Genomic DNA, 21369 nt, shown 5'->3' on the forward strand with positions numbered 1-21369 from the left:
CACTTTAATCTGTGTCTATAATTTGTTTGTTAGTTACAGAATGGAGATCAGCGTTTACAAACACTCCAGTCCATCATGAGTAAAGAATTGAGACTGTTACAAGTTGGTGTAAGTTACTTAAATACGGATGACTCGTATGTAAAGAAAATTTATTGATCGATTGATGCCGCCTGCTTTATGTCCAGTTATAAAACAGTATGTGCATATTTAGCACGAGAAAATATTAACAATTGCTACAACGCTTAGGTTAAACAAAATAGATTTGTTGGAATAAAAATTTGGAAATTTTGACTTCCACTTTAAAGGAGGGACGAAAGATACCAGAGGGACAGTCACACTCATAAATCGAAAATAAACTGACAACGACATGGCTAAAAATAAAAAGGACAAACAGACAAAGAATAGTACACATAACACAACATAGAAAACTAAAGAATAAGCAACACAAACCCCACCAAAAACTAGGGGTGATCACAGGTGCTCAGGAAGTGTAAGCAGATCCTACTCCAGATGTGGCACCCGTCGTGTCGCTTATGTTATAACAAATCCGGTAAATAGTCTAATTCGGTTTAACATGATGATACATTTGTATGTTAGATAGGCCCTCTAACAGGCAATCTACGGACCCCTCAAATGGCTGTTGAATAGATTTACAAATGTTGAGAGAATGTTGCACTCCCCATATACGTGGTCATGTATTTATAATCTAGCACAGCCAAAACGGACACCCCTTTCTAGCAACATTTTACTTTTACTGGTATTTATACTTCACAAATGTGAGGCGAAAGATACCAAAGGTAATACTCAAACTAGTAAGTAAAATACGAACTGACAACCAAATGACATTAAACGAAAATGCCAAAAAGACAAACAACAGTATACAAGACAAATCATTAATGATCTGTCGGTGTTAGGTTGGGTTGTCTCGCTTGTTATGCCTATGTCTATAGCTCGATATTAAGAAATCTTTAATCCGTCATTTTCTTTGTTTTAAAGTAGGCAAAATGACAGATGTTTTCAATTTGTGCCGTTTGTTGATATTATGTAGCGTTAGAATTTGTCAAGTTTTATAACTCCTCTTTGGTATTAATTTCCTCTCCTTCCCCCTGTTTGTAATCATCTTAGATTACGTAAAAGATAAAATCACGAGGATCATTTAAAACGGTTTATCCGTAATCATAAGGCAAAATCAAAAGCTCAAACGAATTGAAAACGACTGTCATATTTCTGACTTGGTACATGTAGAAAAGTGTGGATTAAACCTGTTTTTTAGCTATCTAAACCTCACACTTGTATGAGGTTTTTTTAAAAACATTTTAATGATACTATGTAGAAATTAAGTTATGAAAATTTGTTTTTACTTCCTTGCAGAATTCGATAGAGCCAAGGAAACTACAGAAGAGTTTGACACGACGCAATCCGTCGTCAGCTGTTACAAGACCAGTCTATTTTAGGTGATACAAACATATGACCAGTTGACCTTCAACTCTTGAGACAACTTGTACTTATTTGGGCAGTTTAGAACAATTAAAAATTGAATTTGTAATATTTTCAACTTGAATATTTCGCCAAACTAAGGATTTTCTTATCCAAGGCATAGATAACTTAGTATTTGGGACAACTTTTTAGAATTTTTGATCCTCAATGCGCTTAAACTTTGTACTTGTTTGACTTTATCATGACAATTTTGATATGAGCGTCACTGATGCGTCTTATGTAGACGAAACGCGCATCAGGCGTACTATAATCCTGGTACCTTTGATTACTATTCACCTCATATATGACAAGATTTTGCATATTGACCGGTAATTAATATCTTACGTCATACGCAGTGGTCAGAAAACTAATTATATAGCGTGATATTAAATTAAGAAAATATGACAAGATGCCATTGATACAAATATGCACCAGAGACAATTAAAGATGACCGTATGGCCATGACATAATGTAAAATAATTCTAACGAATTATATTTACGAAATATGTATTGTAACGGACAGTAAACAAATCACTTTCTTTGTGTATATGAAACGAATATCAATTTTTATTTTGTGTCTAACGATGTAATTCTTTTAGCATGTCATTGTTTGTCATTCATACATAACACTAAAAATAACCATGTTCAACTTGACCAAGCTATGACCAAATCACTGCACTAAACACATATCGATATGACGACGTTATTGCCCGTGTTTTTTTATGATACGAAATAATTGGGGTTTTCCACTCTCTTTTTTTTGGGGGGGGGGGGGGCTTTATTTTGATTGTTTTATTTCGTTTATTCTGAAACGTTGTCAAATATTTAGTTATTTTTGTTAACTAAAGACTGGTTTTATTGAGCAGTTGTTATAAAAGAAATAGATCGTTTAATATTTTTATGGAACTCTTTATTCAACACCAAGCAGAATTTTATTTTGGAACAGCCGTCATGATATTATGTAAACAACTAGTGACGTCATTTAAGGTTCCGACACAGAAGTACGTTCTGTAAACATACTGCCGAACCCCTATACCATGAGGTCTCTTATAGAAAATTACATTGAATTTTGCAGTCGTATCAGCGAAATTTCTAATTTTGTAGAAATGACTGTCGTAATCTTCATGCCTATCTGTATCCTGCCCTGGTGGGGTATACGCTCCTAATGCATGATTATGGTCTGGTGTCGATCGAATAACTGGTAAATGGCTGCTATGATAATTTTCGGCAAGCCTTGTGGTTGGATTAAATGAGAATTGTTCTGAAAATTCGTAGGTCAGGTAAACGGCAGGTGATTCCATCTGAATAAACAAGTCGTCTTGAGGCCAGTTTCCTCCTATCGTAAAATTTGATACAAATTCAAAACAATTATTGATGCCATGTGTTCCTATTGTTATCTTCTTATGGAAAGGATAGTCGTAAGTTGAACGGTAGCCGTGGTGTGCTGGACACAATCGTCCATAATTACAATCATGTTGTGTTCCTGATGTAGGCTTAACTGGTTTCCAAAAGGCTGGATGAACCTGTCAAAAGATTACGAATCAAATATAAATATATGCTGCTCCCACTTCCGTAGCTCCTGAGATCATCCCTAGTTTTTGATGGGGTCGTGTTGTTTTTGTGCCCCTGTTTTCGACATTTTGTTCATGCAACATTGTCAACTTAACGGAAATTGAGGCGACTGTCGTACAAGTGAGAGGTTTAGCGCTATAAAACCAGATTCAATCCACCATTTTCTATATTTGTAAATGTCTCTACCAAGTCAGGAATAGTACAGTTGTTGTCCATTCGTTTGATGTGTTTTATCAATTGATTTTGCCATTTGATTAGGGACTTTCCGTTTTAAATTTTCCTTGGAGTTCAGTATTTTTGTACGTTGCCGACTTTCGTAAACGCAAAATTATGTACTAGTATGTATTGTAATTTATGCAGGACATTTTGCAATATTAATACTTAGTAGTAGTAGTCAAATCGTTATATATATACAAATCAGGGGTTCGCGCTCTCAATTTTTTTCCCTGTAATTTTTCCCATTCAATCCTTCGTCTTCAACCAGTTGTTTTGCTTGTCATTTTTTTCTTAATGATTTGACCCGTCGCATGTTTATACTTCTGGACTTAGTCGCGAGTTGGACCTTTGTCCTACATATGTCACAACTGTTAGTTGTGTTAAGGTGAGTACTATATGTTAAATCATAGCGTTGACAGTTTATCCTTAAAGTATACACAACTCTTTTGAACCTTTTACAAATCGTAGTTCTTTTTCTATATATAGATATAGGAAGATGTGGCATGAGTGCCAATGAGACAACTCTCCATTCAAGTAACAATTTATAAAAGTAAACCATATACATTGTATGAATATTAATTTATATTAGGTACAAACAACAGGTAAAGTGGATATCACAATCTTTTAGGAGTGGTATGAAAACATTAAAATAAAACTTAAGTAAAGTCGACATGTTTTAAAATATTTGACCTATTAAGTAAATAATTTTTGTGGCATCACCATATTTACTTACCTGGCTTTCCATTACATTTCCATGAACATGGACCCAGTCTATATGAGTGTGGGTTGTTGGGCTTGCGGCGTCACAAACACCACCAGCTTCCGTAGGGTTGTAACACTCGGTGTATTTGTTAGTGTTGCATGCCATCTGCATCTGACGCCCGTGATCCCAAGAGTTGATAAATTCTTTGTTGTTCCATGTAAGACTGTCCACAGCGCCACCTGTTCGTGTAGAGGAACCGATATATATTCCATGATTTAATACAGTCCAGCGGCCTTCAAAATGTTGACTAGTTGATAAGCCATCACGGTGTTCAGAGCTGTGAAATGTCAAGTAATGTTGAATGGCGGCTCTATAATTATTTCCAAAAGCTTTTTGGAGATCAGGATACCTATAAAAAGATTCAAATAAGGCTACAAACACGGTTTGTGACATACATGTAGACGTAAATAGTTCAAAAACGTTTTCACAAATTTATGTTATTCATTTGAGTCATCTTATTTCTGATTAATATCTTTAGACGTAATCCGTTTTGTCGTGTTGTTTGCTTTTCTTAATTTGCAGGCATCAATTGTCGATATAATGGTCACAAATTGTCGATATAATAGTCACAAATTGTCGATATAATGGTCACAAATTGTCGATATAATAGTCACAAATTGTCGATATAATGGTCACAAATTGTCGATATAATAGTCACAAATTGGGTTTACTCACAACGTGATAAAAGATCCAGTGAAGTAAGTTAAGTTAATTCGAAAAATCATATTAAAACTGATGTCTGAAAGTTTTCAAATACAATACAGTCAACTCCATTCTGTTGCAAAAAAAAAATAGAAAATGCCGCCGAATCATACATTTTAAAATCAGTCAAAAAAGCATGATTCCAAACCATCAAACGAGGTATTGATGGTCTAACTTCTATTCAGAGAGATCCAGTCATAAACAAAATAACAAACCACGTTCCATTAAGACAAAAATGTTGTGTTTGTGAAATTTTATTATCATTTGAGTTCTCCTTTTTCCTCTTTTAACACATTTATTTTTACGAATGTTTATGATTTGTACAACAAGTATAAATCAAAGAGAGGGACGAAAGATACCAAAGGAACAGTCAAACTCATAAATCTAAAACAAACTGACAACGCCATGGCTAAAAATGAAAGACAAACAAACAAACAGCACACATAACACAACATAGAAAACTAAAGAATAAACAACACGAACCCCACCAAAAAACTAGGGGTGATCTCAAGGGGTGATCTAAAAGTGTTTGACGTCTGTCCGTTTCAATCTAATGTTTAAGTTGTAGATTTTTTAACAAAGTTAGTCACATCTAGCTACACGTTATATCGACAATAATAATCATTTGAAAATTGACTAGCTTTATTGAGTTCAGATGTACGGTATTGAGGTAGTCTTGGAAGTATTTGTTAAATGTACCTTGCAATGTACTCTTTTGAATGAAACTGTCCCGATGCCTGCCATCCAGCATCTATGCCATGCGCAAGCCAGTGTTGCTTAGCAGCTTCCGGTGTACTAACACCATGTGACATCACTTCATGGTGATTGTTAGAATAAAAAACAGGATCAAAAACTTCAGGTGATGCAAAGTCTACAGCTTCGACATGAGATTCTGAAAAAGAATAGTGTCAATAAAATTATTTTGACCGCTTTGATCCACAATTCTAATACGTATAAGGTAGTTTTAACCTGTGGAGGAGTTTGATCCACATTTCTAATACATATAAGGTAGTCTTAACCTGTGGAGGAGTTTGATCCACAATTCTAATACGTATAAGGTAGTCTTAACCTGTGGAGGAGTTTGATCCACAATTCTAATACGTATAAGGTAGTCTTAACCTGTGGAGGAGTTTGATCCACAATTCTAATACGTATAAGGTAGTCTTAACCTGTGGAGGAGTTTGATCCACATTTCTAATACGTATAAGGTAGTCTTAACCTGTGGAGGAGTTTGATCCACATTTCTAATACATATAAGGTAGTCCTAACCTGTGGAGGAGTTTGATCCACATTTCTTATACATATAAGATAGTCTCAACCTGTGGAAGAGTGTGATCCACATTTCTAATACGTATAAGGTAGTCTTAACCTGTGGAGGAGTTTGATCCACATTTCTAATACGTATAAGGTAGTCTTAACCTGTGGAGGAGTTTGAATCACATTTCTAATACGTATAAGGTAGTCTTAACCTGTGGAGGAATTTGATCCACATTTTTAATACGTATAAGGTAATCTTAACCTGTGGAGGAGTTTGATGCACATTTCTAATACGTATAAGGTAGTCTTAACCTGTGGAGGCCTTTTAAATGTGGACAGCTTATGCATTGACATAATTCCTTTTTCTAATAAAAGCATAGTTTAATCTTATGATTAGAACTTAATTTTCCCCCTGATATTACTTGTTTTTTTAATAGATTGGAAAGACAATCTAAATTGTAATCTGGAGCTTAAAATATATTGACAAGGTTTATGTTCCGTTAAAACCGGAAGAAATCCTACGCTTAAAGCGATATAGTTATATCTTTTCTCAACCACATATACATGTGTGTATCTTACTGATAGATTGACCTTGTTTTAAAAGTTTACATTTATAAAGAATCTATTAAATCAATTTGGAGTGGTACAAAATTTAGACAGAAATTTCTTCATATTTTTTTCTTTTTTGTTTTCATTTCCGTATTGTTTTTTGTCAGTTAGTACTATATTTTTGCATTAACATTGGCAGTCAAAACGCATAGTTCTTGTGAACTCTAACAACTTGTCATATATAATAATTTCCCTTTTTCTATCACTGTTAGAGGTCTCTGCACTATAAAATCATTGAACACGGGATGAACAAATTGACCCCGAAAAGACATAGAAATCATTTTAAATAGATATAGGAAGATGTTGTATGAGTGCCAATGAGACAACTCTCCATGCAAGTCACAATTTTAACAGTAAGCCATTATAGGTCAAGGTACGGTCTAAAACCCGGAGTCTGCGCTCGCACCGAACAGCAAGCTATAAAGGGCTCCAAAAAGTACTAGACTAAGTTTAAAACCATTCAAACGGAAAACCAACGGTCTCATCTATAAAAAAAGTCAATGTAGCCTGAAACAGATGCAACCTTAGTTTCTCGATGATTTCTTAAATACTTACTGTCACTACACGAGACCGTGGATTTTTAGACTACATTAAGTCACAGAAGAAAAACAAAACATTTCATTTACATATGTTTCTACTATACCCATTTAAGCTTGGCATCAGAACAAATAATATATCTTATCACGTTGGTGTTTGCAGCATTGATTATTGAACCGTAGCTCACTTAACCTCTAGAATCAATTATATCATGATATGAAGGACAATTAAAATGTAATTCCAAAAGAAGGTTCTACAAATAAAACCGAGGTGAAGAGTTTTGAAATTTGAAATGCCTCAGGAAAACAAGGTATCTTGGACAGTTGCCGGTTTGTATGCATGCAATATGTCACTATAGTTCCCTGCATATTTTTTGTGTTTTCTAACATTCCGTTAGTACCCTTGAAGTTGCCTTTGTTTAATGTTATGATCATTTGTTACTTACCTGATATAAAAAGGGCTATCCAAATAACAAACACCATCATATATCGACTGATCTTCAACATGGTCGTCTCAGGTCAGAGTTACATAGTATACTAACGTTAAAGTATGGATAAGTGTGTCACTGATAAGAATTAGTCAGATGATATACAATGCTGTGTACTTATTAATCATGTAAATAAAACCGTTAATTCTAAAAGATTTCCAATTAACACTCTAATTAGATCTTTTAACATATGATTTTTTATTGGTATACATATTTATTTGGTATCAGTCAGTTAAATATTTTTGTTATTATACAAAAGCGCATTCACGGTTGTACAATATGTCGATACCTGTATCTTGGCATTGCACAATTTCTTGCTTTTCTCTGACTGTTAAATACACTACATCAATTGGAAGTTGGATGTGTTTACTGATTGATACTTTAGTCGTAGATACATGATTGTGATTCGTTGATATTGACTTTGAACTAGCTACTGTACTGTCATACCAGAATTGTGTTGCTGGAATTTTTTTCTGGTATTTCATTGAACCGTTTTGTTTTCCAAACAACAGGCGCTTTAGGTGTATACCTTCCTGGTGAAATGGCTTCATGTTCTATAGCTGTTTCGTCCAATGGAAAGGCACTGAAATGGGATAAACCGGCAAAAGACAGTGTGTGTATTTTGCATGTATATCTTTTAATCTTTATGTTCTTTAATCTAACACAAGAATCGAGAGGATTAAACATAGTATCAGATCATGACATAAAATCCGTATAACATGTATAAGCTCATAAAAAAAGAAAATAAACATCAATTTATGTGCTGTACTTCATCGTACAGTACTTCAATGCCGGACAAGATGTCACGTATTGTACCTGTAGCGAAAACCACGATAATGAAGAGAAAAAATACAAACGAACGCTTTTCTAACATGAAGAGAATGTGGTAATCACTTTGCACTAGGTCTAACAATTTATGTCACCATTCTGTCATTGACGTGGCTTGATATTGATAATCCTTACAGTTAAAAGATACATATCAAGGCTTTACTGCAGTACAAAAGAAATTATTATAGTTAACCATTAGTATTAGTGTAGACCACATGTATGTCTGAGGTTCTGACATAAAACAAATCATTAGCCTGGCATCTTTGATTAATAGAAATTCCTAAAAATAAAATATTCAAAGGACATTCATTGTTTTATAAATTTCCATGGGTTGGAAGGATGTTCATTAATGTTGCTATTTTGATTTGGATAAATGAATTTATATCTATTTAGGTAAAGTAAATAATTTTATAACAAGAATGTGTCCATAGAACATGGATCCCCAATCGCACTATCATTTGCTATGTTCAGTAGACCGTGAAATTAGGGTCAACACTTTAATTTGGAATTAAAATTAGAAAGATCATATCATGGGGAACATGTGTACTAAATTTCAAGTTGATTGGATTTCAACTTTATCAAAAACAACCTTGACCAAAAACTTTAACATGAAGCGAACGGACGCACGGACTGAGATTTTTACAGAATTGAATTTTATTTCACAGCAACCAAATGATTTTTATTTAAAATCATTAGTTGTCACATTAAAGTAGTATAAACATCACTTTACACCTCATCAATATGCCAGTATCTAGCTGAAGTGTCTCTTTTGCTAAGCATGATGTGTTATGTTGCTTCATGGAATATAATGTATAAATGATATCAAAATTCCATCGAATAAAATGTTAGAATGATAGTGTATAACTTTGTATGAGGGTATTCAATCCTTTTAATTTTAAATCATTAGTTGTCATAGGTAAAGAAGGGTTACTATATATACTTTACACGAGAGAAGCAAAACATGCAAAGCAATAATCAAACTAGTAAGTCAAAATACCAACTAAGAATGCCATGGCAAAAACAACACGAAGACCAGAAAAGAAACAAATCAAAGATATACCAGCCGTGCCAGGGATGTAATCCAGTGACGGTCGTTAAATAATTCCATCATCATGTATTGATTTGCAAACATTTATTTTCTTCTGGAAATAAAGTTTAAGAAGAAAAGTATAATAATATGTGTAAAAGACTTTACTCATAATATTGACAAATACAAAAAAAAGTTAGTGCTACTTGAAGGACAAATGACACAAAATAACAGTCCAGACTTTCTCACTAACACTGTTTGTGTTCATTTGTTTCTATTTTCGCATATTGTTATGCGGTTGTTAAGGATTTGTTACTGTTAATAGCTGTGTTAAGATTACTGAACATTGTTTGTATCAATGTGGTAACTTAGAAGATCATTTCACGCAAGTTTTTCTATGTGCAACATTTGTTTAAAAAAAGAAGAAGAAAACTTATGTAGTTATCTAAGAAGTTGCATTATTTAGCCCTGTAGTCAGACCTTCATTACGGACTTGATTTCTAACAAAACTGTCGGTTTAATGAAGGTCTGTTTATGTCATATAGCTGTTCCGGTTCTTATACAACATTTACTTTTCTACTTTGACCCCTCACACTGATACGCAAGTTCACTAAGATGACATCACCCTGAGATGTTGTAATGCAGATGACGTGATCAAATTGATTGTCTCGATACGAACAAAAATGGCTACCATACCCCATATTCATTTTTCTATCAATAGGTATCAAGGTTCATTATTCGAACATAAAGGATAGACCAACAAGTACTTTGTTTCGATTTGTCCTGATTCCTATGATATGCAAAAATCAGTTTTTGTTTTTTTCCCTTTTGTCCGAAGCTATATCGAGCTTGATATACATCATGATCGTAAGACTATATTTTATTGCATATGGTTAGGTTGTCTGATGTTTTATTTGTTTTCCCCTCTTTTTAGAATTGTTTATACATTTTGACTGTTGACTTTATCATGTTTATTTGAACCTTTTGCTATACTTTTTTGTTTTGTCTCCTCTCAAGGCTTTTACAAAATCATTATACATTATGGATCTTTCGGTATAATTGACTTATTTCTAACTTTATTGAAATTAATAGTCATTTAACAAGTAATCTTCACTGAACGCTTTCTTGTACTCCGGTATCATTTTATTTTGGAACAGCCGTCATAATCTTATGCAAACAACTAGTGACATCATTTAAGGTTCCGACACAGAAGTACGTTTTGTAAACATACTGACGAACCCCTGTACCATGAGGTCTCTTATAGAAAACGATATTGAACTTTGAGGTTGTACCAGCGAAATGTGAACCTTTGAAAAAATGGCTGTTGTAGTTTTCATGTATATCTGTATCCTGCCCTGGTGGGGTGTACGCTCCAAGTGCATGATTATGATCTGGTGTCGATCGAATGACTGGTAAATGCCTAGCATGATAATTTTCAGCAAGCCTTGTGGTTGGATTAAATGTGAATTGTTCTGAAAATTCGTAGGTCAGGTAAACGGCAGGTGATTCCATCTGAATAAACAAGTCGTCTTGAGGCCAGTTTCCGCCTATCGTAAAATTTGATACAAATTCAAAACAATTATTGATGCCATGTGTTCCTATTGTTATCTTCTTATGAAAAGGATAGTCGTAAGTTGAACGGTAGCCGTGGTGTGCTGGACACAATCGTCCATAATTACAATCATGTTGTGTTCCTGATGTAGGCTTAACTGGTTTCCAATAGGCTGGATGAACCTGTCAAAAGATTACGAATCAAATATTAATATATGCTACTCCCCCTTCCGTAGTTCCTGAAATCATCCCTAGTTTTTGATGGGGTCCGTGTTGTCCCTCCTTTTTTGTGACATTTTGTTTATGCATGATTGTCAATATAACGGAAATTGATGTGACTGTGGTACAAGTTAGAGGTTTATCGCTATAAAACCAGGTTCAATCCACCATTTTCTATATTTGTAAATGTCTCTACCAAGTCAAGAATAGTACATGTGTTGTCCATGCGTTTGATTTTGCCATTTGATTAGGGACTTTCCGTTCTGAATTTTCTTCGGAGTTCAGCATTTTTGTACGTTGCCGACTTGCGTAAACGCAAAATTATGTACTAGTATGCAGTTTATGCAGGACATTTTGCAATAATACGTAGTAGTAGTAGTCAAATCGTTATATATAAACGAACCAGGTGTTCGAACTCTCTATTTTTTTATCTGTTATTTTTCTCATTTAATCCTTCGTATTCAAACAGTTGTTTTGAATGTCATTAATGATTTGACCCGTCGCATGTTTATACTTCTGGACTTAGTCGCGAGTCGGACCATTGTCCTACATATGTCACATCTGTTAGCTGTGTTAAGGTGAGTATATTTTTTCTTAATGATTTGACCCGTCGCATGTTTATACTTCTGGACTTAGTCGCGAGTCGGACCATTGTCCTACATATGTCACAACTGTTAGCTGTGTTAAGGTGAGTATATTTTTTCTTAATGATTTGACCCTTCGCATGTTTATACTTCTGGACTTAGTCGCGAGTCGGACCATTGTCCTACATATGTCACAACTGTTAGCTGTGTTAAGGTTAGTATATTTTTTCTTAATGATTTGACCCGTCGCATTTTTATACTTCTGGACTTAGTCGCGAGTCGGACCATTGTCCTACATATGTCACAACTGTTAGCTGTGTTAAGGTTAGTATATTTTTTCTTAATGATTTGACCCATCGCATGTTTATACTTCTGGACTTAGTCGCGAGTCGGACCATTGTCCTACATATGTCACAACTGTTAGCTGTGTTAAGGTTAGTATATTTTTTCTTAATGATTTGACCCATCGCATGTTTATACTTCTGGACTTAGTCGCGAGTCGGACCATTGTCCTACATATGTCACAACTGTTAGCTGTGTTAAGGTTAGTATATTTTTTCTTAATGATTTGACCCATCGCATGTTTATACTTCTGGACTTAGTCGCGAGTCGGACCATTGTCCTACATATGTCACAACTGTTGGCTGTTTTAAGGTGAGTATATTTTTTCTTAATGATTTGACCCATCGCATGTTTATACTTCTGGACTTAGTCGCGAGTCGGACCATTGTCCTACATATGTCACAACTGTTGGCTGTTTTAAGGTGAGTATATTTTTTCTTAATGATTTGACCCGTCGCATGTTTATACTTCTGGACTTAGTCGCGAGTCGGACTATTGTCCTACATATGTCACAACTGTTAGCTGTGTTAAGGTGAGTATATTTTTTCTTAATGATTTGACCCGTCGCATGTTTATACTTCTGGACTTAGTCGCGAGTCGGACCATTGTCCTACATATGTCACAACTGTTAGCTGTGTTAAGGTTAGTATATTTTTTATTAATGATTTGACCCGTCGCATGTTTATACTTCTGGACTTAGTCGCGAGTCGGACCATTGTCCTACATATGTCACAACTGTTAGCTGTGTTAAGGTTAGTATATTTTTTATTAATGATTTGACCCGTCGCATGTTTATACTTCTGGACTTAGTCGCGAGTCGGACCATTGTCCTACATATGTCACAACTGTTAGCTGTGTTAAGGTGAGTATATTTTTTCTTAATGATTTGACCCTTCGCATGTTTATACTTCTGGACTTAGTCGCGAGTCGGACCATTGTCCTACATATGTCACAACTGTTAGCTGTGTTAAGGTTAGTATATTTTTTATTAATGATTTGACCCGTCGCATGTTTATACTTCTGGACTTAGTCGCGAGTCGGACCATTGTCCTACATATGTCACAACTGTTAGCTGTGTTAAGGTGAGTATATTTTTTCTTAATGATTTGACCCTTCGCATGTTTATACTTCTGGACTTAGTCGCGAGTCGGACCATTGTCCTACATATGTCACAACTGTTAGCTGTGTTAAGGTTAGTATATTTTTTCTTAATGATTTGACCCGTCGCATTTTTATACTTCTGGACTTAGTCGCGAGTCGGACCATTGTCCTACATATGTCACAACTGTTAGCTGTGTTAAGGTTAGTATATTTTTTCTTAATGATTTGACCCATCGCATGTTTATACTTCTGGACTTAGTCGCGAGTCGGACCATTGTCCTACATATGTCACAACTGTTAGCTGTGTTAAGGTTAGTATATTTTTTCTTAATGATTTGACCCGTCGCATTTTTATACTTCTGGACTTAGTCGCGAGTCGGACCATTGTCCTACATATGTCACAACTGTTAGCTGTGTTAAGGTTAGTATATTTTTTCTTAATGATTTGACCCATCGCATGTTTATACTTCTGGACTTAGTCGCGAGTCGGACCATTGTCCTACATATGTCACAACTGTTGGCTGTTTTAAGGTGAGTATATTTTTTCTTAATGATTTGACCCATCGCATGTTTATACTTCTGGACTTAGTCGCGAGTCGGACCATTGTCCTACATATGTCACAACTGTTGGCTGTTTTAAGGTGAGTATATTTTTTCTTAATGATTTGACCCGTCGCATGTTTATACTTCTGGACTTAGTCGCGAGTCGGACTATTGTCCTACATATGTCACAACTGTTAGCTGTGTTAAGGTGAGTATATTTTTTCTTAATGATTTGACCCGTCGCATGTTTATACTTCTGGACTTAGTCGCGAGTCGGACCATTGTCCTACATATGTCACAACTGTTAGCTGTGTTAAGGTTAGTATATTTTTTATTAATGATTTGACCCGTCGCATGTTTATACTTCTGGACTTAGTCGCGAGTCGGACCATTGTCCTACATATGTCACAACTGTTAGCTGTGTTAAGGTTAGTATATTTTTTCTTAATGATTTGACCCGTCGCATGTTTATACTTCTGGACTTAGTCGCGAGTCGGACCATTGTCCTACATATGTCACAACTGTTAGCTGTGTTAAGGTGAGTATATTTTTTCTTAATGATTTGACCCTTCGCATGTTTATACTTCTGGACTTAGTCGCGAGTCGGACCATTGTCCTACATATGTCACAACTGTTAGCTGTGTTAAGGTTAGTATATTTTTTATTAATGATTTGACCCGTCGCATGTTTATACTTCTGGACTTAGTCGCGAGTCGGACCATTGTCCTACATATGTCACAACTGTTAGCTGTGTTAAGGTGAGTATATTTTTTCTTAATGATTTGACCCTTCGCATGTTTATACTTCTGGACTTAGTCGCGAGTCGGACCATTGTCCTACATATGTCACAACTGTTAGCTGTGTTAAGGTTAGTATATTTTTTCTTAATGATTTGACCCGTCGCATTTTTATACTTCTGGACTTAGTCGCGAGTCGGACCATTGTCCTACATATGTCACAACTGTTAGCTGTGTTAAGGTTAGTATATTTTTTCTTAATGATTTGACCCATCGCATGTTTATACTTCTGGACTTAGTCGCGAGTCGGACCATTGTCCTACATATGTCACAACTGTAAGCTGTGTTAAGGTTAGTATATTTTTTCTTAATGATTTGACCCATCGCATGTTTATACTTCTGGACTTAGTCGCGAGTCGGACCATTGTCCTACATATGTCACAACTGTTAGCTGTGTTAAGGTTAGTATATTTTTTCTTAATGATTTGACCCATCGCATGTTTATACTTCTGGACTTAGTCGCGAGTCGGACCATTGTCCTACATATGTCACAACTGTTAGCTGTGTTAAGGTTAGTATATTTTTTATTAATGATTTGACCCGTCGCATGTTTATACTTCTGGACTTAGTCGCGAGTCGGACTATTGTCCTACATATGTCACAACTGTTAGCTGTGTTAAGGTGAGTATATTTTTTCTTAATGATTTGACCCGTCGCATGTTTATACTTCTGGACTTAGTCGCGAGTCGGACCATTGTCCTACATATGTCACAACTGTTAGCTGTGTTAAGGTTAGTATATTTTTTATTAATGATTTGACCCGTCGCATGTTTATACTTCTGGACTTAGTCGCGAGTCGGACCATTGTCCTACATATGTCACAACTGTTAGCTGTTTTAAGGTGAGTATATTTTTTCTTAATGATTTGACCCGTCGCATGTCTATACTTCTGGACTTAGTCGCGAGTCGGACCATTGTCCTACATATGTCACAACTGTTAGCTGTGTTAAGGTTAGTATATTTTTTCTTAATGATTTGACCCGTCGCATGTTTATACTTCTGGACTTAGTCGCGAGTCGGACCATTGTCCTACATATGTCACAACTGTTAGCTGTGTTAAGGTTAGTATATTTTTCTTAATGATTTGACCCGTCGCATGTTTATACTTCTGGACTTAGTCGCGAGTTGGACCATTGTCCAACATATGTCACAACTGTTGCCTGTGTTAAGGTGAGTATTAGATATATCAAATCATAGCGTTGACAGTTTATCCTTTAAGTATACACAACACCTTTTACAAATCGTAGTTCTTTTTCTATAAATAGATATAGGAAGTTGTGGTAAGAGTGTCAATGACACAACTCTCCATCCAAGTAACAATTTATAAAAGTAAACCATGTATGAATATTTATATTAGATACAAACAATAGGTAAAATGGATATCACAATCTTTTAGGAGTGGAATGAAAAAATTAAATAAAGTCAAAATGTTTTAAAATATTTGACCTATTAAGTTAATAATTTTTGTGTCATCACCAAATTTACTTACCTGGCTTTCCATTACATTTCCATGAACATGGACCCAATCTATATGAGTGTGGGTTGTTGGGCTTGCGGCGTCACAAACACCACCAGCTTCCGTAGGGTTGTAACACTCAGTGTATTTGTTAGTGTTGCATGCCATCTGCATCTGACGCCCGTGATCCCAAGAGTTAATAAATTCTTTATTGTTCCATGTAAGACTGTCCACAGCGCCACCTGTTCGAGTAGAGGAACCGATATATATCCCATGATTTAATGCAGTCCAGCGGCCTTCAAAATCCTGAATAGTTGATAAGCCATTACGGTGTTCAGAGCTATGAAATGTCAGATAATGTTGAATGGCGGCTCTATAATCATTTCCAAAAGCTTTTTGGAGATCAGGATACCTATGAAAAGATTCAAATAAGGCTACAAACACAGTTTGTGACATATATGTAGACGTAAATAGTTCAAAAACGTTTTCACAAATTTATGCTATTCATTTGAGTCATCTAATTTCTGATTACTATCTTTAAACGTAAGCCGTTTTGTCGTGTTTTTTGCTTTTCTTAAATTGCAGGCATCAATTGTCGATATAATGGTCACAAATTGTACATATAATCGTCACAAATTGAGTTTACTCACAACGTCATAAAAGATCTACATTGTAGTTAAGTAAGTTAGGTTTATTCGAAAAATCATATTAAAACTGATGTCTGAAAGTTTTCAAATACAATACAGTCAACTCCATTCTGTTGCAACAAACAGAAAATGCCACCGAATCATACATTTTAAAATCAGTCAAAAAGCATGATTCCAAACCATCAAACGAGGTAACTTCTATTCAGAGATATCCAGTCATAAACAAAATAACAAACCACGTTCAATTAAAAACAAAATGTTGTGTTTGGAAAATTTTATTATCATTTGAGTTCTCCTCTTTCCTCTTTAAACATATTTGTTTTTACGAATGCTTATGATGTGTACAACATGTATAAATCAAAGTGTTTGCCGTCTGTCTGTTTCAATCTAATGTTTAAGTTGTAGATTTTTGAACAAAGTTATTAACATCTAGCTACACGTTATACCGATAATAATAATCATATGAAAATTGACTAGCTTTATTGAGTTCAGATGTATGGTATTGAGGTAGTCTTGGAAGTATCTGTTAAATGTACCTTGCAATGTATTCTTTTGAATGAAATTGTCCCGATCCCTGCCATCCAGCATCTATGCCATGCGCAAGCCAGTGTTGCTTAGCAGCTTCCGGAGTATTAACACCATGTGACATCACTTCATGGTGATTGTTAGAATAAAAAACAGGATCAAAAACTTCAGGTGATGCAAAGTCTACAGCTTCGACATGCGATTCTGAAAAAGAATAGTGTCAATAACATTATTTTTACCGCTTTGATCCACAATTCTAATACGTATAAGGTAGTTTTAACCTGTGGAGGAGTTTGATCCACATTTCTAATACGTATAAGGTAGTCTTAACCTGTGGAGGAGTTTGATCCACATTTTTAATACGTATAAGGTAGTCTTAACCTGTGCAGGAGTTTTAAATGTGGACAGTTTATGCATTGTCATAATTCCTTTTTCTAGTAAAAGCATAGTTTAATCTAATGATTAGAACTTAATTTTTCCCCTGATATGACTTTTTTTGGAATAGATTGGAAAGACAATCTAAATTGAAATCTGGAGCTTAAAATATATTGACAAGGTTTCTGTTCCGTTAAAACCGAAAGAAATCCTACGTTTAAAGCGATATAGTAATATCTTTTCTCATCCACATATAAATTTGTGTATCTTACTGATAGATTGACCTTGTTTTTAAAGTTTAAGTTCATATAGAATTTATTAAATCAATTTGGAGTGGTACAAAATTTAGACAGAAATTTCTTCATATTTTTTTTCTTTTTTGTTGTCATTTCCGTATTGATTTTGTCGAACCTGCAACTCGAGGACTGGAAGGTGTACATGTCCAACTGGCAGGTGTCATTTGACCTTGACCTCATTTTCATGGTTCAGTGGTTATTGTTAAGTTTTGTGTTTTGGTCTGTTTTTCTCATACTTTATGCAATAGGTCTACTATATTTGTTGTATGAAATGATTGTAAGGTGTACATGTCTAGCGGCAGATGTCATCTGACCTTGACCTCATTTTCATGGTTCAGTGGTCAAAGTTAAGTTTTTAAGTTTTGATCTTTTTATCTAATATTATATGCCAATGGTCAACTATATATTTGGTGTATGGAAATATATTATGATCTATATGTCAGTCCCGCAGGTTTTATTTGACCATGACCTCAATTGCACGGTTCATTGGACAGTGTTAAGTTTTTGTGTTTTGGTCTATTTTTCTTAAACTATAAGTAATAGGTCAACTATATTTGTTGTATGGAAGCATTGTTAGCTGTACATGTCTGCCTGGCATGGTTCATCTGACCTTGACCTCATTTTCATGGTTCATTGGTCTTTGTTTAACTATCTTGTTTAATGTTAAGTTTATGTGACAGTTGTAATAACACTTTATACTTAGGACTATCAACATAATATCAATGATTAGTAAAGAAGGCGAGACATTTCAGTGTGTGCACTCTTGTTTGTCAGTTACTACTATATTTTTGCAGTAACTTTGGCAGTCAAAACACATAATTCTTGTGAACCCTTACAACTTTTCATATGTAATAATTTCTCTTTTTCTATCACTGTAAGAGGTCTCATTACTATAAAATCATTGAACACGGGATGAGCAAATTGACCCCGAAAAGACCTAGGAAGCATTTTAAATAGATATAGGAAGATGTTGTATGAGTGCCAATGAGACAACTCTCCATGCAAGTCACAATTATAACAGTAAGCCATTATAGGTCAAGGTACGGTCTTCAACCCGGAGCCTGCGCTCACACCGAACGCAAGCTATAAAGGGCCCCAAAAAGTACTAGACTAAGTTTAAAACCATTCAAACGGAAAAACCAACGGTCTAATCTATACAAAAAAGTCAATGTAGTCTGAAACAGATGCAACCTTAGTTTCTCGGTGATTTCTTAAATACTTACTGTCACTACACGAGACCGTGGAATTTAAGACTGCATTAAGTCACAGAAGAAAAACAAAACATTTCATTCACATAAGTTTCTACTATACCCATTTAAGCTTGGTATCAGAACAAATAATCTATCTGATCATGTTGCTGTTTGCAAGCATTGATTATTGAACCGTAGCTCCCTTAACCTCTAGAATCACTTATATCATGAATATGAAGGACAATTAAAATGTAATTCCAAAAGAAGGTTCTACAAATAAAATCGACAAAGGTGAAGAGTTTTGAAATTTGAAATGCCTCGGCAAAACAAAGTATCTTGGATTTGTCGGATTGTATGAATGCAATGTGTCCCTATAGTTCCCTGCATATTTTTTGTGTTTTCAAACATTCCGTTAGTACCCCTGAAGTTGCCTTTGTTTAATGTTATGATCATTTGTTACTTACCTGATATAAAAAGGGCTATCCAAAGAACAAACACCATCATATATCGACTGATCTTCAACATGGTCGTCTCAGGTCAGAGTTACATAATATACTGACGTTAAAGTATGGATACGTTTGTCACTGATAAGAATTAGTCAGATGATATACATCTTGTGTACTTATAAATCCTGTAAATAAAATCGTTAATTCTAAAAGATTTCAAATTTAACACTCTAATTAGATCTTTTAACATCTGTTTTTCTATTGGTATACATATTTATTTTGGTATCAGTCAGTTAAATGTTTTTGTTATTATACAAAAGCGCATTCACGGTTGTACAATATGTCGATACCTGTATATTGGCATTGCACAATGTCTTGTTTTTCTCGGACTGTTAAATACACTACATCAACTGGAAGTGTTTACTGATTGATACTTTGGTCGTAGATACATGATTTTGATTCGTTGATATTGACTTTGAACTAGCTACTGTACTGTCATACCAGAACTGTGTTGCTGGAATTTTTTTCTGGTATTTCATTGAACCTTTTTGTTTTCCAAACAACAGGCACTTTAAGTGTGTACCTTCCTGGCAAAATGGCTTCATGTTCTATAGCTGTTTCGTCCAATGGAAAAGCACTGAAATAGGATAAACCGGCAAAAGACAGTGTGTGTATTGTGCATGTATATTTTTTAATCTTTATGTTCTTTAATCTAACACCAAAATCGAGAAGATAGTATCAGATCATGACTTAAAATTCCTATAACATGTATAAGCTCATAAAAAAAGAAAATAAACATCAATTTATGTGCTGTACTTCATCGTACAGTACTTCAAGGCCGGACAAGATGTCACGTATTGTACCTGTAGTGAAAACCACGATAATGAAGAGAAAAAATACAAACGAACGCTTTTCTAACATGAAGAGAATGTGGTAATCACTTTGCATTAGGTCTAACAATTTATGTCACCATTCTGTCATTGACGTGGCTTGATATTGATAATCATTACAGTTAAAAGATACATATCAAGGCTTTACTGCAGTACAAAAAGAATTATTATAGTTAACCATTAGTGTATACCACGTGTATGTCTGAGGTTCTGACATAAAAAAAAATCATTAGCCTGGGATCTTTGATTAATAGAAATTCCTAAAAGTAAAATATTCGAAGGACATTCATTGTTTTATAAATTTGCATGGCTTGGAAGGATGTTCATTAATGTTGTTACTTTGATTTGGATAAATGTATTTATATCTATTTAGGTAAAGTAAAAAATCTTATAACAAGAATGTGTCCATAGTACACGGATCCCCACTCGCACTATCATTTGTTATGTTCAGTGGACCGTGAAATTAGGGTCAAAACTTTAATTTGGAATTAAAATTAGATAGATCATATCATAGGGCATATGTGCACTAAGTTTGAAGTTGATGTAACTTGAACTTCATCAAAAACTACCTTGACCAAAAACTTTAACCTGAACTTCGCACTATCGTTTATATGTTCAGTGGAGCACGAAATTGGGGTCAAAACTATAATTTGGCATTAAAATTAGAAAGATAATATCATGGGGAACATGTGTATTAAGTTTCAGATTGATTGGACTTTTACTTCATCAAAAACTACCTTGACCAAGAACTTTATCCTGAAGCGAACGAACGCTCGGTCTGACGAACGAACGGAGGCACATAATGCCCCTCTACTATCGTAGTTGGGGCATACAAATACTATCGACCAAAGAGTACGATGAAGAGATCTTTACAGAATTGAATTTTATTTCACAGCCACCAATTGCAAATAATTTTATTTAAAATCATTAGTT

General features: G+C 34.8%; 2 protein-coding genes and 1 long non-coding RNA gene across 3 annotated transcripts; 1 reads left to right on the forward strand and 2 right to left on the reverse strand.

Annotated features, from left to right (window-relative positions):
* Positions 1-31: 31 nt before the first annotated feature.
* On the forward strand, positions 32-1546 carry LOC143076515 (uncharacterized). Its single transcript, XR_012978680.1, has 2 exons — positions 32-108; positions 1372-1546. It is a non-coding gene; the product is annotated as an uncharacterized LOC143076515 (long non-coding RNA).
* Positions 1547-2364: 818 nt separating this feature from the next.
* Positions 2365-7729, reverse strand: LOC143076517 (uncharacterized). The gene is made up of 4 exons (XM_076252334.1): positions 7578-7729; positions 5429-5621; positions 3998-4376; positions 2365-2999 (listed from the first exon to the last, which is right to left on the reverse strand). Exons 1-4 carry the CDS (start codon positions 7636-7638, stop codon positions 2409-2411), a joined length of 1224 nt encoding a protein of 407 aa, XP_076108449.1. The 5' UTR covers positions 7639-7729; the 3' UTR covers positions 2365-2408.
* Positions 7730-10530: 2801 nt separating this feature from the next.
* On the reverse strand, positions 10531-19706 carry LOC143076518 (uncharacterized). Its single transcript, XM_076252335.1, has 4 exons — positions 19565-19706; positions 17251-17443; positions 16101-16479; positions 10531-11208 (listed from the first exon to the last, which is right to left on the reverse strand). Exons 1-4 carry the CDS (start codon positions 19623-19625, stop codon positions 10618-10620), a joined length of 1224 nt encoding a protein of 407 aa, XP_076108450.1. The 5' UTR covers positions 19626-19706; the 3' UTR covers positions 10531-10617.
* Positions 19707-21369: the final 1663 nt, after the last annotated feature.

Source organism: Mytilus galloprovincialis, chromosome 5, assembly GCF_965363235.1.
Source record: "Mytilus galloprovincialis chromosome 5, xbMytGall1.hap1.1, whole genome shotgun sequence".
In the NCBI taxonomy this organism is placed as follows: Eukaryota; Metazoa; Mollusca; class Bivalvia; order Mytilida; family Mytilidae; genus Mytilus; species Mytilus galloprovincialis.

What these genes read in the sequence shown, in the direction of transcription:
- LOC143076518 (XM_076252335.1), bottom strand. Translation starts at nt 19,625, where the DNA reads ATGTTGAAGATCAGTCGATATATGATGGTGTTTGTTCTTTGGATAGCC. An exon ending in GATAGCCCTTTTTATATCAG is followed by an intron (nt 17,444 to 19,564) that starts GTAAGTAACAAA and finishes ATTCTTTTTCAG; the next exon opens with AATCGCATGTCGAAGCTGTA. An exon ending in TCAAAAGAATACATTGCAAG is followed by an intron (nt 16,480 to 17,250) that starts GTACATTTAACA and finishes ATCTTTTCATAG; the next exon opens with GTATCCTGATCTCCAAAAAG.
- LOC143076517 (XM_076252334.1), bottom strand. Translation starts at nt 7,638, where the DNA reads ATGTTGAAGATCAGTCGATATATGATGGTGTTTGTTATTTGGATAGCC. An exon ending in GATAGCCCTTTTTATATCAG is followed by an intron (nt 5,622 to 7,577) that starts GTAAGTAACAAA and finishes ATTCTTTTTCAG; the next exon opens with AATCTCATGTCGAAGCTGTA. An exon ending in TCAAAAGAGTACATTGCAAG is followed by an intron (nt 4,377 to 5,428) that starts GTACATTTAACA and finishes ATCTTTTTATAG; the next exon opens with GTATCCTGATCTCCAAAAAG.